The 18848-nt window shown below is 46.4% G+C and overlaps 1 protein-coding gene across 5 annotated transcripts in view; it reads left to right on the top strand.

The window, feature by feature from the left end:
- LOC144769460 (zinc-binding protein A33-like) overlaps nt 1–6486 on the top strand; it is a 33285-nt gene extending 26799 nt beyond the window's left edge. For all 5 annotated transcript variants that reach the window (XM_078653568.1, XM_078653566.1, XM_078653569.1 and 2 more), the window contains 2 exons: nt 1572–1687; nt 4283–6486. In XM_078653568.1, coding sequence (XP_078509694.1) covers nt 1572–1687; nt 4283–4827 — 661 coding nt within the window. In that variant the 3' untranslated portion in view covers nt 4828–6486. The remainder of the gene's footprint in view (nt 1–1571; nt 1688–4282) is intronic.
- The last annotated feature ends 12362 nt before the right edge of the window (nt 6487–18848 follow it).

Below are 18848 nucleotides of genomic sequence, written 5' to 3'. Positions count from 1 at the left end.
CCAGTGTTTTCAATTGTAAACAGGGTAGCAGGCCTGCTGTCAGATCTCCCTGGGCAAGTTCACCCTGCATAAAGTGTTTGACAGAACCCGATTAGTCCCAGCACGTAACTACAGCAGAGCTAATTTCCATTCACAGTTCATATGTCGGGCTCAATTGATGAGTCAAGAGTCAGGAATAGAATGATGTCATCAGGGAAGTGATGGAAGAGCAAACATAGGAAAAGCCCGTGGAAATGCCACATGGGGTTGTAGTAGCATTTGTGCCAGAGGGGACAAATAACAGAACTCACAGTTGACATTTTTGGAAGTTACTGCAACACCCCTCTCTTCCTCTTAAGAATCCCCATAAATGCTGGAGTCGGTCCATTGGGATTGGCAACTCATATTTTTTTTTTTTTTTTTTTAAAGGCATTCTGATTTAAATTCTCTAAAATACCAGGAAGTAGTATTGGTTAATACTAAGCATGGGATAAGAAGGGCTGTCACGCTGTGGTAACCTATGATTGTGTGTAAGGGGCAAGATCATGAACGTGTTTCACATGAATCCCCAAACTATTGAGGTGAATTTTTGAATCCCAGTGATGAGGGTTAACCGGCATTGCTCATACCCCAAAATAGGGCAGGTTTGTTACCTTAAGCCACTAGGCCCAACACTACACAAGCAACCACCAATGTCAAGGACACAGTCAAGAGTGGCAGCCAGTGGTGTCTGTAGGTTGTAAGAGGTTCTGCCCTGCAATGGATGCGGAATAAGGGTAGAGAGATTCCTGACAGAAGATACATGGCGATCATTTGAGGGCCGCACAACATTGAGGGACCACTAGCTGAATGGACCTGACAGGGAATGTGATTGCCTATCACTTCTGGTTTGATGTCAGTTGATGGCTAATCGGATTTCTTTCTACTAGATATCACTACCGGACATTGGAGATCCGTAGATCAATATGAGGCTTGAGAGCTCTGCATGCAGCATTGGTGCACCACTGGTGGACACCGCAAATCTATAGGCGTCTGTGCCACAGAAGAATGCTGCAAAACGTTCTGCTATTGGTGAATGCTACAGAGCTGTAAATAGCTGCTGTCCTACAAATATTGTAGATGTGCTTGCCTCTGGAAACCGTTGTAGATAGTTGTGTGTGAGAAGATTACATTACAGTTGTCATTGTAGAATACTGCACATAGATATTCCAGTGCAAACCACTGCAATTATCCCTGAAAAGAATAATTGCTATTTACAGTGTGGAGCTGAGAAATACCACAAATGTACAGATAACTTATGTTCTAGAGCAATTCTGATGCACGGTTGGCTGTGCCGTTTGCATCACTGCGTATAGGTGTGTTAGTGGAGTTCATATAGATAGTTGGACCTCCGGGTAACACAGCAGATCTACATTTGCCAGGCCCCTGATGAGCAGTGCCCCTCCATAAATAGATGAGTCTCTGGAGCGTTCTACAGAGCTTAAGAACACGTCCAACCAGAAGTGTGTCAATATGGAACACTGGATATTCTTGTTTTTCCTCTTTTGCTTCCCATTTTACTTTCATATCTGCCTTCTATTTTATCCCCTCAGGCCCACTGCACCCCTACCACCGATACCTGAAATCAACACGGACCTGTGGATCGAGAGGTACTCTGGACCACTGCAGTACACCATGTGGAGGAAGATGCTGAAGTCCATTCGCCCAGGTACCCGCCTATAGAAGTCCCCGACTACTGCTAATGTCTGTCTGTCTCCTGCTACCCACGTGCGAGCCTAGTCTGAACAGTAAAGATGATTTGATTTCCAGGCTCACACAATGTGAGCTAGTGGCAGACTTCGGATTAGAACTAGATCCTCTGACTACACTATATTGAAACTGACTAGAGTAAGTCTAACTCCAATAAGAGCGCTTCTTTTGGGACTAGTTGAATGTCTGCTTCCTCAGGGTTCCTCATTTTAGGCCTGCCTCCCAAAAACGTCATTAATTTCCAGCGAGCAAAGTGATGCCCCCAGGGTCTCCCTGAACAACGACAGAACCAGACCTCTTACTCTCAGACGCATTCGGCTTCAAGTAGTCTGTATATGGCAGAGAAGGAGAGGGCCTTGATTTTACTTTCGTGTGACGGGGGAGATGGGAGAGGGGAAAAGAGCATCATTTTAAGAACAACCAATCCTCTTTCCGTGAAGAATATTACAATTTAAGATATAAAAATGTTTGTTTCTCGGGTTTATTGGCCCAAAACGATTGTCAGAATTGTAATTTTAACATAAAAAATCTATGTTAGGAGTAAGTAACCCTCTAAGGTGGGCTTGACGTCCTGGGAGTTTGGGTCGAGTCTTTGGTCTGCCAGCCTGTGCTTGACTAGTGAATTAATTTTCATCAGCTCCCGTGGTCATTTAAAGTCCCAAGGCTGCTGGGAAGATGCGGCTCTCCCTTTGGTCCAGGCCGACTCTGATGTTCATCAGTATATGCACATACCCTTACCATTTAGTCTGCACTTGGGGAGGGCTCGCTTGCATCCTGCCAGATGCCACAACCAGAGCTTTAAGGGAGATGCAGAAAGGCAGGGGTCTCTAAAAGGGCTGTGGTCTAAGTAGTTAAAGCCATGGCTTTAACATGTAAGCTACATGTTTGTGATCCCTATAGTGCGCCACTTGTATTTATTGCGATATTTAGTAGAACGTGAAATACAAACAAAAACTAAATCACTGACGTGGAGTACCTTGGCGATTTCCCATTAATTTTTCAGAAATGGATCGGTGTTATTTGCCAGTAGGGTTAAAGATATGAATATGGGGCCTGATAGGGACCCGTTTCACTCTCCATTTTTAATTATTAACGGGTCTGAGATTCCGAGGGATGCGGCCCGCTTAAAGCCCTGGCTACAACAGATTTTCTTTACTGTAAACCCCTGTGCAGTGGGTTTCGTGAGTGTAATGTTAATGTGTCTGGTTGGTGATTTATACTTTTACTGAAGCTAGGAGAATTTCAGGACTCAGGAAAGAGCATTCAACGGTCCTGAAAATGTATGGGCCAAAACCCTGAGGAGAGCAAAGTGACCTACTCTGGGAGTGTGAAGAATAGAAAGTAAACAGTTGCCCCGTTCAGCATGTTAATGTCAGATCCGCAGTGTCCTGCCCATGTCCTGCTTGCTGGCACACCAAGGCCTTACATGACCTCCAGGTCTGCACGGGATGACATGGTGGCTTTACTCCCCAAGGACTTCCCCACCCCTTTCAAGGTTATCCATGTTTCGCTCTGTCTCATAGGGATCGGTTCCCAGGGTATTGTTCTCTTAATAAAGCTACCTCTTTTAACATGTTTGTGCTTTAATGAATTTCAATATGTGTATCTAGCCTCTTTACTTTAAGTGCAAATGTGTTGTGTTTTTTGTTCTTGAGGTGGGTGGGGACCACCAGCCTTGTGCACAGGGCTCAGGTTGTGACTCCAGACCTGGACTCATTATTGCAGATAGTCTTCAGAGCAGGAAACCATACTCTGGTGTGGCTACCCAAACATGACCTCATAATCTAGTTGTGGTCTCCAAAATCAGAAAGCATACCAAACTGTAGACCACAGACCGGCACCCTCTACATTGGGGCTGCCCAAATGGGACTCAGTACTTCCGTTGTGCTGTTCACTACTGGGCTCAATACAGGCCACGGGAACTGAGCGCGGTGCACTAGGTGTGATATTGTGGAGCATTAATATCACACAGAGTGCACTATAGTGCATTGAGCAGCGAGCACTCAGTAATCAGGAGCCTTCTCTCTGGGGCATGGTGGGCCTCTCACGATCAGTGAAGCTCAAACTCTGCATGCAGCTTTAATTGCATTATAACATCTGATCAGGGCTTTTCTTTCTCAGTATGTTTTAGATAAACTGGCTTCTTAAGCTACGTGTTTCTTCTATAAAGGTGGCAGTATATGGAGGCGGGGGTTAGTAATTGAGGAGATCTTGAGGGGGTCTGCCATTGAAGTTACAACTGTAACATCCCTTACTGCGCAATCGCTGCCTTCACCGTTCCAAATTGTCAGAGCAGATTACAAGGGGGATGGGCTGGTAATTAGTAACATCAAATGCCGCATGCTAATAGTGTGTATTGGCTAATCTAAATGCAAGCATCGGCCTCCGGATTATATGTAAGCTGTATGCATGATTTGTATTCGACACCAGGTGGCATAAGGTTCCGAGCACTAGGGAGAGAAAAGCTCTTGAACAAGCGAGAAAAAAACATTCCGCCACAAAAGTGCTTGCATGACTCTTGTTATAAAAATGTTTCCCCATTTTCTCATTACAGTTCCGGCCCCTCTGACTTTTGACAAAGAATCAGCGCACCCTAACCTAATCTTCTCCGGTGACCTGAAGGAGGTGACGGAAGTCCCCAAGCCACGTGCAGTCCAGGTCAGCCCCAAGTGCTTCCAGCAGTGCGTGAATGTGCTGGCCTCTGAGAGCTTCCGGAGCGGCAGCCATTACTGGGAGGTCTGGGTGGGCAACAAGACCAAGTGGGACCTTGGCGTGGCTGCAGACCACGTGGACCGGGCAGCCAAGGTCAAGCTGTGCCCAGAGAACGGCTACTGGACCCTCCGCCTAAGGAACAGTACACAGTACTGGGCTGCCTCGAATCCTTGGACACCCCTCACGCTGCAGACGCGCCCGCGGAAGGTGGGAGTTTACCTGTCCTGTGAAGAGGGTACGGTGGGCTTCTACAACGCGGAGGACATGAGGCATCTCTTCACGTTCCAAGATGCTCAGGCGGGCCGGTTCTACCCCTTCTTCAGCACCTGCTTTAGTGATGGACAGCTAAACCGAGAGCCCATGAGGATCTGCCACCTGGCTCTGTAGAGGGCACTGAGGATCCTCGCCACCCCCAACCCTACCATTGCTCGAGGCTCCTATCTTCTGTGAAGAAGGAGATAACACAATGACCCAGAGCCATCTACAGAGATAATACTCTGGAGTTGTGATGGCTTTCTCTCATATTTAAGAGTTACTGTGTGTCCCGTGTTCTGATCAAAGGGTTTGGAGACTGGTGACAGGCCTCTCTCATTGACCGAATGGAACCTGAACTATTCTGAATGCCAAAGAGGAACCAAACAGACCAGGATTTCATTTTGCCATTAAGGGATGCCTGTTTCCAACCACATAAATCTGTATTAACTCGGTCAGTTATGTGTGTATGCAATGTCACACCCCCTGGATTACTCCAGGTCACAGCATACGTCTGCCTTAAAGTAGTAAAATGTAAAAAACGATTATTGTACATAAAAGCCAAATCTAATAATTATGCAGCTAATTTGATAAGTCAAGCGACCGCAAGGTGCAGACTAGTTAATTACCTGGCCAATTGGTGTCATTCACTTTATATCATCTATCAGAATGTATCCTATCCTGGGACTGTGGGACTCTTACACACCCCTTATATAAAGGCTTGGGATCTGGTCTTTCACTACTCTATGCCGCTGTGCCTGGTGAACTATTTTCCATTTCCTGGTGGTGTCTATAGGCGCTCTGTCATAATAATAGTGAGCAAACATGATTTTGTTTTGCACTAGAGTTAAATTCACCTGGGTGTCTAAATTCTGTAAAAAAAGAAGACATTGCTCTGTTTATTCTTCTGCACGTCTATTCAGTTACAGTAGTGGAATCCTTATTTGCTTTTATTAAATGATAATCATAAGACTATACCCCTTGAAACTGTGTCCCAGCAATCCTAGAAATAGGAAGAAGAATCTAACTTTCCTCGACTGAAGAGCAATGCTTCAGTTCCTAGCTTTGACTTTTGTCTATGGAAAAAAGGTAAATAATGATGACCTGTTCTATAACTGGCACTTTCAACCTTGGGAAATACAGTCACTTATCAGTCCCCGAAGGATAGAAGGTTGTGTCTGTCGTGCTTGTATTTTAAACCTATGTGCTGGCGATTACACTTTGATCAGTGTAGCAGGTACACTACACCACTAGGCTATCTTATCAAATGACTCCCAAGCTCCACATTTAACCAACTGTTCAGGTCATAGTTTAAATATATTGTAACACTACCTTTATCGAACGCAAATGTTGCAAATAAGAGCATGTGTTTTTGTGTTTTTTTTAGATTTGTCTCACAAATATGGATTGCAGGCAGAATAAATGCCAGTAGGTTTATAACAATTCTTCATAAGGTCCCAAAACCGTTTTCTCCAAACTTGGAGTAACTGTAAATAGAGCTGCAATGTGCCTGTAAATAGAAGCACAGAACTAGATCAAACTCGCTCGCTGCAGACTTGCAACCAGCAAGGACATGCCGCTTGTTTTTAAGTTGGAAATGTCACATGATAGTATGCTTATTTTATCTTTCTTTAAGAAAAAGGAAATTCTGCTTTTAACCCTTTGCATGTGTGCAATTCATATTAGTCATTACAGCTTGATTATATTGTGATGTGCTGTGTACATTGTAGCTGTTTCTGTGCAATTTGTTACCAAGCTGGTTCATAATATAAACAGTTCACTATTAACACCCAAGAGCAAGGTGTCTGCCTTATTCCTTCATTTAAACAATCCATGTCGATCTATGACCAACCTTAACTGTTATCCTATGTTTTTGACACGTCCACATGTGCCACAGAACAGTATGGCCACTGAATGCGCACTTTAACAAGTTAGTTGCTGTATAGATTCGTTTAAACAAAACAATTACTCATTGTTTCCCGAAAGTACGATTGTAACGTAGTAGCCTTGTCTGAATAAGATGGAAGCTCAAGCACTTGAGGTGAAGTAAAAACATGCTACTCAAACAAGCATTTGCAATTCAATAGGTCTTGCATTACTGCACGTTTCAGCTGTTGGCGTTGCAAATAATGTATGTTTTTTTTATTTAGGGATTTTTTTTGTTTTGTAAAAAAACCTCCCAGCTGTAGCATAAGTAAGAGTGCAGTACCTTATGTGGCTAATTGAGGTCCATTTACAACTCTACAGATACTGCCCCCTTTTCTTGCTTTGTGGATTTTATTTTATTACTGATGCTACTGCTGAAATCTTTTTTAACAAAAAAAACTAACAACCATTATCATTTGCAACGCCAATAGCTCATACTTTCATTAATGCAATACCTTTTGACCTGAAATGAAGAGCAGTCTCTGCAAGCAGAGAATAGGCTTCTAGTCCTGTGAGGCACGGCTATGAAAGCATATGGACGCGTCTGCCCCACAACAACATGTGTTCTTGGCACCCCACATGCATCAAACAAGCCATTAAGGAGAAATAATTTACAATTAAGCTCAGGCAATAACTAATTAGCTTAAGAATGTTTTTACGGAGTTTTATATAGCGCGAACCAAGTTGATGTCCTTGTCACAATACAGCACAGCGCATTCAAGCACTGCATTTGTTGCATTTGTTGGATGCTCACATGTTAACATAATTGTGGTTACCATGTGGTTTACAAATAAGAGGAACCTCCAGCAAACCCAAATGGCCTTCTACCCTGTGACAGGCAGCCAGATTTGAAAACAAACAAGATATGGAAAACATGTTATCACCGCTTGCAACGTTCTGCAAGGAATACAAACTGCGTTGTGAGTACACAGTACCACAGGCTGTCACTAGGTGTCGCTTGGGTGCTCTTTTGGCCATATATGGTGCTGCACCCTGCAACATGGCTAGGCAAAGGATATGGCGTAGCAGTGAGAGCTGCCAATTGGTGAGCTAGGGATCCCTGTTCGAGCCCTCTGTCGGCTCAGCATCCTGTGATAATGGACCAATTGCTTAATTTCCCAGAGCCCATTGCTAGGTGCACTATCTAAATAAAAGCGTTAAATGTAAACTAATATAAGAATTCAATTCAGCAATCTTTGGGGCAAGCAAGCAGTGTCGTGCAGGAGGGTGAGGCATACCAGAGTGAACAATGAATACGATGCTTTTCGGTCGGTAAATTAAACAAAATACAATCCATTACGGTCAGCAGTAGAGCAGGAAGGACGGCAGCAATGACAGGAGGTAGGGGGTGCGAGTGAAGAGGTAACAGCAAGCCAGAGATGGCCATCCAAAAAAACAATTGGTGATGTCTGCTGTGAGGGAACCAAGCACACAAAGGCAGGACAGATGGACAGTATTGACCAACCAGAGTGAAGGAATTCAGAAAGACAGGCCAACTAACCAACCAAAAGTGCTAGGCATGTTGAATTCCGAGACCTAAAAAGGGTAGCCACTAGAGACTTAAAGGGCGCTGCAGCGGGCCGGTATCAAGTGAGCAATGAAAACACATAGCAGATGTTTGCAGCCTGTTGGACTTGGCGCAGGGGTCCTGGATGAAAGGCGATTGTGCGGGGGGGGGGGGTCTGTCTGGCCTAGGCAAAATGGTGATAATTTCTGGTATGTTGAGGTCATCTATTGTATGGTGGTTCCCTTCTTCAGCATATTGCCGGTTCTTGCAGAATAGTGGTAATTCTTGGCATTTTGTGTGGAGCCATGACTCAGAGGCCTACTCCTGTTATGATGCTGGACTAAGCGGTTTGGTTGAATTATTGGCATTTTGTGGGCATGCAAGGCATGGGGGTTGGTGCCCACACTGTTCCTGGCTTTAATAACATCCTAGCAGGGCCACCATATCTTTTTTTTAAATCCAACTCGTATTATGATCTAGTGTGAGTACATTCTCCTTTGATGGCTTTGTATATTTTTTACACTTTGGAATTTAAGTTACATCGGTTTGGAAACAGACTTAACTAGATATTGATGCATGCATTACTTCCCCGATTTTCGTTGTTGAAATGAAATTGTGGTAATTCCTGGCATAGTTTGGACAACCATGAAATGTTGGTCTTAGTCTTTGCCATAATGATGGTTCAGCAGGATGCTTATAATTCTCAGCATACTGTGTGCTTAAATTACACAGTGGAGCCTCCCCGGCTCGCTCTTCACCAACAGTGTTAGTTCTGCATATATTGTGATCCTCCATGGCACAATGGTGCTAGTAAAATGGCAGGTATCAATGGCAGTATTTTGTATGATGATTTTTTTAGATATAAAAAAAACTGAAAATGAATGGTGACCGCCTTTATTGATTAAAGTGGCCTTGAATGAATTGTACTTGAAAGGATTGGTCAGGTTTGGCATAGTTGGTGTTTACCTTTCTGGCGGTTCAGCCTGACTAACTTTGAGTCCAAACCCTTTGTTTGGTTTAACAGGAGCAATAAGAAGGGCACTGTCACCCAGGCTGTTCCTACGGTACGGAATACCTTTTATCTTTGGGTGAAGCATTGGTGTATATGTAGGCATTCCGAGTGTCCTAGGAGCAGCAAACAAGATCATGCTGTTTATGTAGCATGTTTGTGCAGGACTGACCCGTAATATGCCTTTTGGGGACTCCTGCAGTTCACACATAGTGCGCATACCCAGTCCAACAGGGTGTCATCCGTGTCAGATATCCTGCATGATCCATGGGTGGGAAAATGGAGAGATGAGCGTTCACCTACGCGAAGAAGCGCAGGTTTCCTATTGCATTGCACTGTGCATAGCGATAAGCGATACAGTCTGTGCCAAGTCTCGGGGTAAGGAGTGGGCCCGGAATGTGAAAAGTAGAGACGGTATAGGTGAGGGGTATGTTCGTTCAACACATGTGTCCAGATCCTTAGTCATCAGGCCTAAGGAAGTATGTTCATTGAAGAAAAGAGGGTGGATGGTGGGAGGGGGGAGGGAAGGGCCGAAGCAGCATTGTGACAAGGAGCATGTCAAGGGAAAGCGGGATCAGCCATGTGCCGGGAGGCATTCTGTGGCTATCTTAACATAAGCATCCCATGTGGCCAATGTTGGGAGCTTCAGTCGCCTGTTGAGGCGAAGAAGGTATGTTCTGTCTCAGCCTCCTGCTGAGGGGTAGTGCTTGTAAGTGCCAGCAGGGCCCGGGGGGTGGGGGGTGGGGGAGTCTCTGGATGGGAAATACTGTCCTGTGGGATGTGAGGGAGTGGGATGAAATGATACATAAAGTGTGTGGAGAGGATGTAAAATTCGATGTAGCCTAATCGAGCAATACTGCTCAGGGAATATCCAGTAAGATTGTTGCCCATGTGTGGAGGAAGGTCTCAGCCTTATCCTATAGGTTGGAGATGAACCTCTCATCGGAGGTTATCTTGCACATCTCTGTTAGCCATTCATCATCAATAGGCAGCTGTGGGGAGCGCTAGTGATGTATGGTGCAGAGTTGTGCCATTGTGAGGGCCATGTGAATTAGTCTGTGTTCGTGGTTGGTTAAGAAAGGGGAGTCTACAGTGCTTTGAAATACAATATGGTGGCGCAGCATTGGGGTGTGTACGGCCACTAAACTACTCCATGTGTTTCCCACCTCATTCCATAAATTGCGCACTTCAGAACAGTCGTGTAGCACATGCACTATTTCACAGTGGTTGGCTGCAGTGCCAGCAGTAAAAGTGGTACAGGTGGCGTACCTTCTGTCATTTCATTCATCCAGTGCCAGTCTTGGCGCAATTTGAAGAGTCATTCTCGCCTATCTTTCCCCATGATCTAGGTTTCGAGTATCTCTGCCCAGTCCTCTGCCATATATTCAGTTTGAAGTCAGGCCTGCCAGGTTTTGCACAACCTTTTCGCTTGCTGTTGGAGTGCAGATGCCATGTCGGAGTAGTATATAGACACGAAATGACACCTTTGAAGCGTCCACAGTAGGCTAGCACCAAAGAGGTACAAATCACCCATGGCATAATGCCTAGCCTAAGGGAGAGACACTGGCGCAATTGCGTCTATCTGCATTGTTGGCTTTGTGGTAGGTGAAATTCCTCCCAAATCATCTCAAAGGTTTGGGCGTCTCCCTGGGCTATGATGTGTTTGAAGGACTGCTTCCTTGCCATTGGCCACGGCTCCCAATTTAACATTTGCCTGCCTATGCTGGCATTATGCCATTGTTATGTAGTTTGTCACCCACTGCAAAAAGTCTTTTGGCACATGCCCAAGTTTTGGCCATTGCCTCAAGAATGCGGTTCATGCTTCCGAGACGATTTTCAGTAGCGCAGGTAGAGATGTGGTGAGAGCGGTGAGCGTCAATAGAATGTTAGCCTCATACAGGGATATAGCAGAACGACTTACAGGCGAGGGGATTCCCACAATTGATTTGAAGCCCCAAATAATGACTCTAGGACTCACAGGAAGAGAATAGGGAACAGCAGACAACCCTGCCTTGTCCACCCTACTGGCAAAGGGTCGGATATAAAGTCACCTCAGTTTACTTCCACTGAGAGAGATTCATATAGCCATTTGACATTAACGATGAAGTTGTCACCTAGACCAAATTTAGGCCGGGTTGTTAAAAGGTGAAGAAAGAGGGGCCACCTGGTACAAGATAACTTGCTCAAGGCAGGGATAGTATCCATAAATCTAAAAAAAATTGTCTCAAGCAACTATTTACAAACACAAAGAAGGTATTGACCAAATACATAGAGAAACTGAGAAACATGCCTGTTGATACAAAAATAGAAAAGTTCTGTTTAATATTATTATTATAGATAGAAATATAACGTTTTCTCTATAAATAATTCTTTCAAAAAGAATACATGGTAATTATTATTTTTTTCTCTCCAGTAGAGTTGATACAAATCATTCACATGACATATACACACATACACATATACGTACGTCCACTTCGAACAACCCTCATACTAAATATTGTTTGAAAATAAATTGTAATCATATAAAATATAAATACATCCCAAAATAGAAAGTTTCTTTTCTGATGCAACAACGGTCAATTCACACTTGTTAGCAAAAACATATTTATATTTTTATGTGAGACCTTTGGCAAGCCATAGGGACTGGGCCGACATACAGGAAAGGTTTCAAGATGATCTCCCCAGGACAAACTCCACTTGTGGGTGGTGTATGAGTGTGGGTATAACTGTTTGAGACGAACAACCGGGACCCCAACTAGTATTTTGATATCTCTGTTGAGGAGCGAGACTGACTGGTAGCTGCTACAGAGGAGGGGGGGGGGGGTCCTTCCCTGGTTGCTCGAATATGAATTTATATTGAAAAAACAAAGACAAGAGTTGGTTAAAAAACAGAAACAGTTGGTTTAGTTAAACACTTTGGCCAGGAGTACAACCCACAGACACAAGTCTGATTACTGACTCAAAGTACAGTCAATTCGTGCTGGCTTATATACAGTTCTTGGATACAATTAAAGTACACCAGGCGATCCTTGTTTCGTAAAAGAATGCAAGCCTCCTCTATGCTGTCATGAATGAAAGTAAAAGAGGGTTACTGATAACAAATGCAGGTCGGCCTGGACCTTGCATGGACACAATGTGGACCGCTGGGTAGTGTGTCCAGATGTCCAGCATGAGGGGTGCCTTATCACTGAGTGTGCTTTGTCACAATTGGCTGTAGGTTCCTAACTCCATGTAGCATCTCTATGGTGTTGGGGAATGTGCCTTGCCATGTGTGCTTTATTGGGACCAATTTTCCTGGACCATTGTGGTGTTGCTGCGCTTATCTGGGGGATGTACCTGAGTTTCCTGTTCTTGCGTTTGTCTGCTGGCTACGTTCCACCTCATCTGTTACAGCAGGCCTAGGTTGCAGTGCCTGCCTGATCACATATTTCTAAGTCTGGGTTGATGGAGAGTTCATGATGGGCAAATTTGATAACCGTGGAGAGACTGTGGTCGTGTATGCGAGTGTTGTATAGTAAGCATTGGCATCAAATTTATAATTTTAAACATTCCCCCTCAAGTTGAATTTTCAACTACATTATCCAACCCATTCTTCATGACAGTCACATTATTGGAGACATGGTGTTATTCAGACTTGACTACTACTACTACTGTCCTATTTACTTGCATTCTGCCTAATTTGAGGGCTGTGTTTTTACAGCAGGAAACCTCCATTTACATGAAATCACATAAGAACAATACAAATGTGAGAATAGGTAACAGTGATATGCACAGTCCAATCAGCCACCGGGGGAGTCGAGCAAACCAATTTAAATACCATGCCTGCTCAGGGGCACCTCCCTCCTCACGCATGTCTGTTTGTAAGAGGCGCAAAGCTTGGATGGAAAGAGTTAAAGTCCAGTTATCCAGGTCATTACCTGGGATGAACGTGTAGCAGGACACACCGATGTTGGCACACACACCCCTACTTCCACCTCGGTCATTAGGTCCAACACATATCGATGTTGCATCACGATGAGACCGATGGCTCTCAGCTCTTCCTGGATCACATTAAGGTCAAACTCTGTACTGTTCCTCATCTTGAGCAGGTCCCACTTGGTTATTGTTAACCAGTGGTCATTCACTTTCATCTGCATTGTGAAGAAGGGTATGGGCCCCCCTCGCTCCCCCCTTCGTTGATTTGAGTGTCAGAAAACAGTCTGAATTTGCCCAGAATGTTCTTGCTCTAAGCCCAATCAAAATATTCAGCAGTTCTTCTCTTTGTTGCCTGATGCAACAAAGTTGTCTTCTTCCCTAGCAGGTGTTGTTGCAACTCTGACAGATCTTCAACCTGGGTTGGGGTGTGTATGGTATCTAGGGAGCAGAGGCCACACCATTTAGGAACAAGCTGAGTGTAGGTGAACTTACGGCATTGCCAGTAGTAATCCATCAGCGTGGAGGTGCCCCATTGAATGTCCAGAATTTACAGCACTGTACCACTGTTCTCATTAGTTCCCAGTGAAATGGTTCTTTGCCTCTGAAATACAAGGAATCCAGTGTAAGTTTCTGGCTATTTTTCCTTCTAACCACACATATCTATTAATTTCAGTGTCCCGGATTTCCTGACATGGGGTATATATGCTGGTATTCAATCCTCCTCTATGAGGCTTGTTTCCACTTGCATCATTAAGGTGTAAGGCCCCTTCATTAGAATTCCATGTTTGGGGTCCATTTGTTATTAATGAAGAAGACAGCCCCAAAAATGCTAAGGGCCATCCTGGGACCACAGATTGAGGCAGGACATGGTCATGCATTGGTGCAGTGGGTTGGTCTTGGGGCCAAACAGTATCCTCCTCTATGGTGCTCCTCCTGCGCATCTTATTTTGCTGTGTTTGAATGTCTCTATGCACGTTGAAGAGGTACAATGCTGTGGGATTGGTCTTGTACCTGGTCAAATTCACTACTACTTTATTGGGCATTTTGTTCTTTTGAGGGCTTCTTCTTGGGACAAGTAAAGTCTGTCTGTGCTTACTGCTTGCGGTATCAATGAACAAACATAACACGACCTGGCTGTTGTCTTGGAGCCCACTGCGGTCATGTGCTGATATCGCATGTTTTGTAAGAGTACGTTGTGTATTGCGTGTGGAATGCTAGTGTTGGGTTCGGTGTAATTGTAAGTAATGTGGGAAATGTCCCTAACGCTAGCGCGTGATAGCTTCAGGGTAGACTCCATCCGACTAGGCGATGCATTAATGACGAATGGATGCGGAAACACCCATAGCAAGCAACTGGTACATGGAAGTGCAACAATTCATAACTTATGAATCATTTTAGATCTTTGGGCTGGATCCAGAGGAGGTGTCTTTGATTCTTCCGCAATTGGAAATGTCTTTAGTTAAAAAAATTCAATGTAATAGAAAGTCCGTTGTACAGTTTGTAGGTCTTCATTCGCACTTCGTAGATCCTAGCGGGGTGCTGAAGTGGCCTTTAAAAAGGTGGTGCACTTAGACGTTCAATCGCAAACCTGTTAAATAAGAGCTACGTTTGTGTGGTTAGTTAAAAACAGTACATTATTGCATGAGTCTTCATTTCATTTTGTAGTTCCTGTCCTTTTGTTTTGAGGGGAATGCGTTTCCCCCTTTGTTCGCACCATTTTAGTGATGTACGGGAAGATAGCTTCATTTGGGGTGTCTTATTTTGAAAAGTGCATTATGCTACCTGGGACAAATTAATTTCTAGGGGTTGTGGGTTTTTAATTTTCATGGTATGTCACCCCTTTTCTCAAAACTTCCTTTTTGGGCTAGCTTAGGCCTTCCTTTCATTGATCTTTTGGGTGCTTCCCTAGATCTCTCGTGATTGGTTATCCTACTTTATGAGAAAAATGGAGGTGGTGGAAAGCTGTCCTGTGGCCTCCGTGTGTTTCTGGTATTGCGATGTCTGAAAGTGGGCTTACTGTTGCCTACAGATAAAGTGTGTGAAGCCTGGCGTGTTGGCTGACAGCTAGGCCTGGCGAAGGGGTGAGTGCATTCTCTCAAGCTAATCTCACATGGAGACATGATGGATTTTTCCCCCGGCAGCGCTCTTTCCCTTGGGCCCTTAAAATTGTGAGTGAGGAAGGGGAAGAAAACTGCTGCATATAAAACCCAGAATCTAAGGTGAAGAACTCATCCAGATTTGTGTACAGGAGATGATGAACTGGGATAGTTGTTTGTTTGTTTGGGCAAATGTTCTCTCCCAACATATTCGGCGCTGTACGGTGCCTCCCAACCTGTCGGATCTTTTGAAGTGATGGGGTCTTTACTATCCAGCGCAAACAGGAACCCTGGCTCCTGACACCAGAGGACAGCTTCATTTTGGAACTGAAATGGAGCTTCCATTGGCTGGAGGCTTTTGGGAGTGCTGCAGTTGAAACCATACGGCATGTAGGAATCTTGATTCCGAGCTGGAGGCCAAGAATGGAGTCCCTTTGATCAATGTTATTGGAACCTGTCCTAATTGGACAAGGCTGCTGGGACCTGGGTGCCTGCTTTCAAAGATTGGATAGGAAGCTGCCCTGCCTCCCCTCGTTAGTCTGCCCTCTTCCTGGAGCATGGTCTGCCAGCCCCGCCCTGGGGGATAAGTGGCAGAGTGTGGCCTAAGCTCCCGTGGGCTCCCTGGAATGGTAAACTCTAGTGAGGATACCTGGTCGACCGAACATGTTGAGTACCTTAATGCAAGTAACGGCTTGAATTCCCCAATACTGTCCCATCTGATAGAGACATCTAGCCCCAGATTCCTTAACTTAGAATATCGCCAGGCGTGAGACTGGATCCGGAATGTTTTTTGCAGCAGCACCTCAGTTTCATTTTCCGGAAGTGGACTCCTCTGGCCAGTTTTCAGGCCTGATTTTCAACGCTTCGCGTCTGGAACAGTGTGCAATACCTTTGGGCTTCAAATCTTATAATTCTTGTTCGTGGCAAATGTCCGCTACAGACCCGCATCCTAGTTGTATGTGGTGTCTGGGCGAGCACCATGACTCCACGGACTGTGAAGCCTGCCAACATCTGAAACCGAAGTCTCGGCGGGAGCGCCGTATGAAGCTTCTATCCGCATGGCTGTCCCGGTTGGGGTCGTCTTGCCCCCCGGCCTTGTCGTGCAGGTCACTCTAAGGTCCGGTTCTGCCGACGATCGCCCTCTGGGGTCCGAGGCCGTCGTTCTCCACTTGGTAATTTGAGGTGCTTGTCACCTAGGTCATCCACCTCACCTTCTGTGGTCAGGGCTCTGGTTCCCAAAACTTTACGGACGTGCGCTCCTGATGGTCGCCCCCGCCCCCCCCCCTCTCTCTATCCGCCCTTTCTGGGCGTGGGGGCGACTCGGGCCCAAATGGAGGCCTATGCTACGGCCTTGCAGGCCTCCCTTGGGCCCTCTCCCATTCCTGGGGCGTCCTCTGGACCTCCGCTTCTTGTGGGGTCTCCGACACACTCGCCTGCGGGTTCGCCCCGGCGCAAATTGAGCCCTTGCCTCCCAGGAACGTCTGAGATGTGGTGTTATTAGGGCATGGCCCGTCTGGGTCCCCTCTATGCTCCACGTTGGGTTGTTGGGGTGCGGCCCACCTGGGTCCCCCTCTTTGTCCAACGGCGCCTCTGCCTCGCAGCATAGCCCCGCTGGGCTCCCTATGGCACCGCAGGTGGTTGCCCATGCTCATAGTCCTGACTTGAGCACACCCCAGCCTTCCGGGCAGGTGGCCACCTGCCTGGAGCTGGGGTCGGAGCCGTCCCGGCGCCGGAGGCTCGCCTCCTCGGCTCTGCCTCCTCTGCTCCGCCATCGCTCCTTTCTCCGTAATCGGAGCCCGCTCTGGATGAGGCAGAGCCGGAGTGGCGGCGGAAGATTGCCTCGCCCGCCCCGGCGATGTCTTCTGCTTCAGAGGGGGAGCTTGTCATAGTTTCGGCGCCGACTTGACGCCGGAGGCTGCCGAGTCGGTGTCTGACGAGGCACAATCAGCGCTGACACGTGTCGTTTCAACGCAGTGTCGACACAGAGTTCTGGATTCTTCTATGGAGGCCTCTGGAGAGGGTTCTGCGCCGCTCTGCCGCCCGGCTTTGACGGAGCTAGTGCTACCAGTGCCCATCTTGAAATTTGTGGAGCCTCCTCATGAGCTCCCAGATCCGGCAGGCTGTTCGCCTCCCCAGGAGCCCCGTCAGGATCCTCATTCTTCCATTGGGCTCCCTTCCATTGGGCGCACCCTCAGTGTCTTGGGAAGGTCAGCCTACAACCCTCCCCCACTGATGAGCTGTTTTCCCCTCCGCTGAGGGCTACCGAGGCTGGTGCAGCTTTTTTCAGAGTGGTCTCTTCGGCCACCCGCAATTTTAATATTCTACCCCCTTGTCGGTGGACCCCTTGCTGGAGGTCCTCCACCATGGGTCTGGCAATGTGGAGCCGCTTTTGCCTTTTGAGGCATCCCTTTATGATGCACTCTTGGGTACCTGGGTCCGACCTGCTTCAGGTGATCCGGTGACACGTTCAGTTCTGCACCACCACCGCCCAACTATACATGATCCGGTCACAGGGGTTTGTGTTGCAGACTACCTTTCCTTCTCTGCCCCCTCTAACGCTTCCTCCCTCTCGGGAATCCAGGTGGCTTGAATCCTGGGGTAGGAACATCTTTGCATCCACTAGTGCAGCCCTTCGGTCCTTAAATACCGTGTGTGTTTTGGCTCGGGCTATTTCTGCCCTGTGGGACTCTGCAGAGTCTTTGCTTACTGCCACCTCCGAAGGTGCGCATGCTGATCTCCTTCACTCCATTCGGGATGGCCGCAACCTGGCCGAATTCACAATCCGTTCAGCCTTAAATACAGCGGATTCTTTGGGCCGAGCCATGGCGAGTTCTGTTGCCTTAAGGTGTCACGCTCGGTTGCTAGATAGTGTCTTCCCTGAAAATATCCGGAACGTCTGGTTGATTTACCCTTTGATGGGGTTTTGCTCTTTGATGCTCACGCCGAGTCGGCGGTTCACCGGCTGCTGGCGGGCTTTCGTCCTCCCACTTAGGTCCTTTTAGGCCTGTCTTCTGTGGTTTAATTTCACATCCTTTAGATGCATTCTATGTTTAACATAGGCAGTGAGCCTTTAGATGCGCTCTGTGTTTAAAATGGGCAGTGAGCCTTGCGTCTTCTTTTTTATGTGGTCAAGGGTGTTTACCCTTTTATTAGTACCTCTTAGATGCGTTTTGCTTTCAGTTGCCTATTGGCCTTCTGTGGCCGTGTTACATAGGTTGCTGTGTCCTCTGCTTGTGGCTTCAGACGGTAGCTCAGCTCTGTAATGTAATTACGGGCCGGACCTCTGTTCATGGGTTCGGTTTGTTGCTGCATTCTATTGGCCTGGCTTATTGCCCTAAGAGTTGTCCCCTGTTGTCCGGGGTATACATACTCCATGTGGAGTACTTGTACACTATTATATAGCCTTGCTTATCTCACCTGGGCCTGGAGTTGATTTGGGCTCCATGTGCCAATTGAAGGTCCGTTGTACGGTGTTCTATGTTTTTCCTTGGTGCCATCTGCTTTCGCCATGGTTATCCACCTCTTTTGGAGGTTTCATAGTCTCCTCTTCGCAAACGGCTCCTACCTGCTCTTAAGGTGCTAGGTATGGTCCGACATATACATTATGTCTACATACCGGTTGCCTTAGTTTTCTCTTCCTACGTCGCCACCTCTTGTTGTTGCTGTGAAGTTTAGACCAATATCTCCATGTGTGGGGGAGCCC

Source organism: Lissotriton helveticus, chromosome 7 (genome assembly GCF_964261635.1).
Source record: "Lissotriton helveticus chromosome 7, aLisHel1.1, whole genome shotgun sequence".
NCBI classification, from domain to species: Eukaryota; Metazoa; Chordata; class Amphibia; order Caudata; family Salamandridae; genus Lissotriton; species Lissotriton helveticus.
Note: the sequence above shows the minus strand (reverse complement) of the source record. Positions and strands in the feature narration are given on the sequence as shown.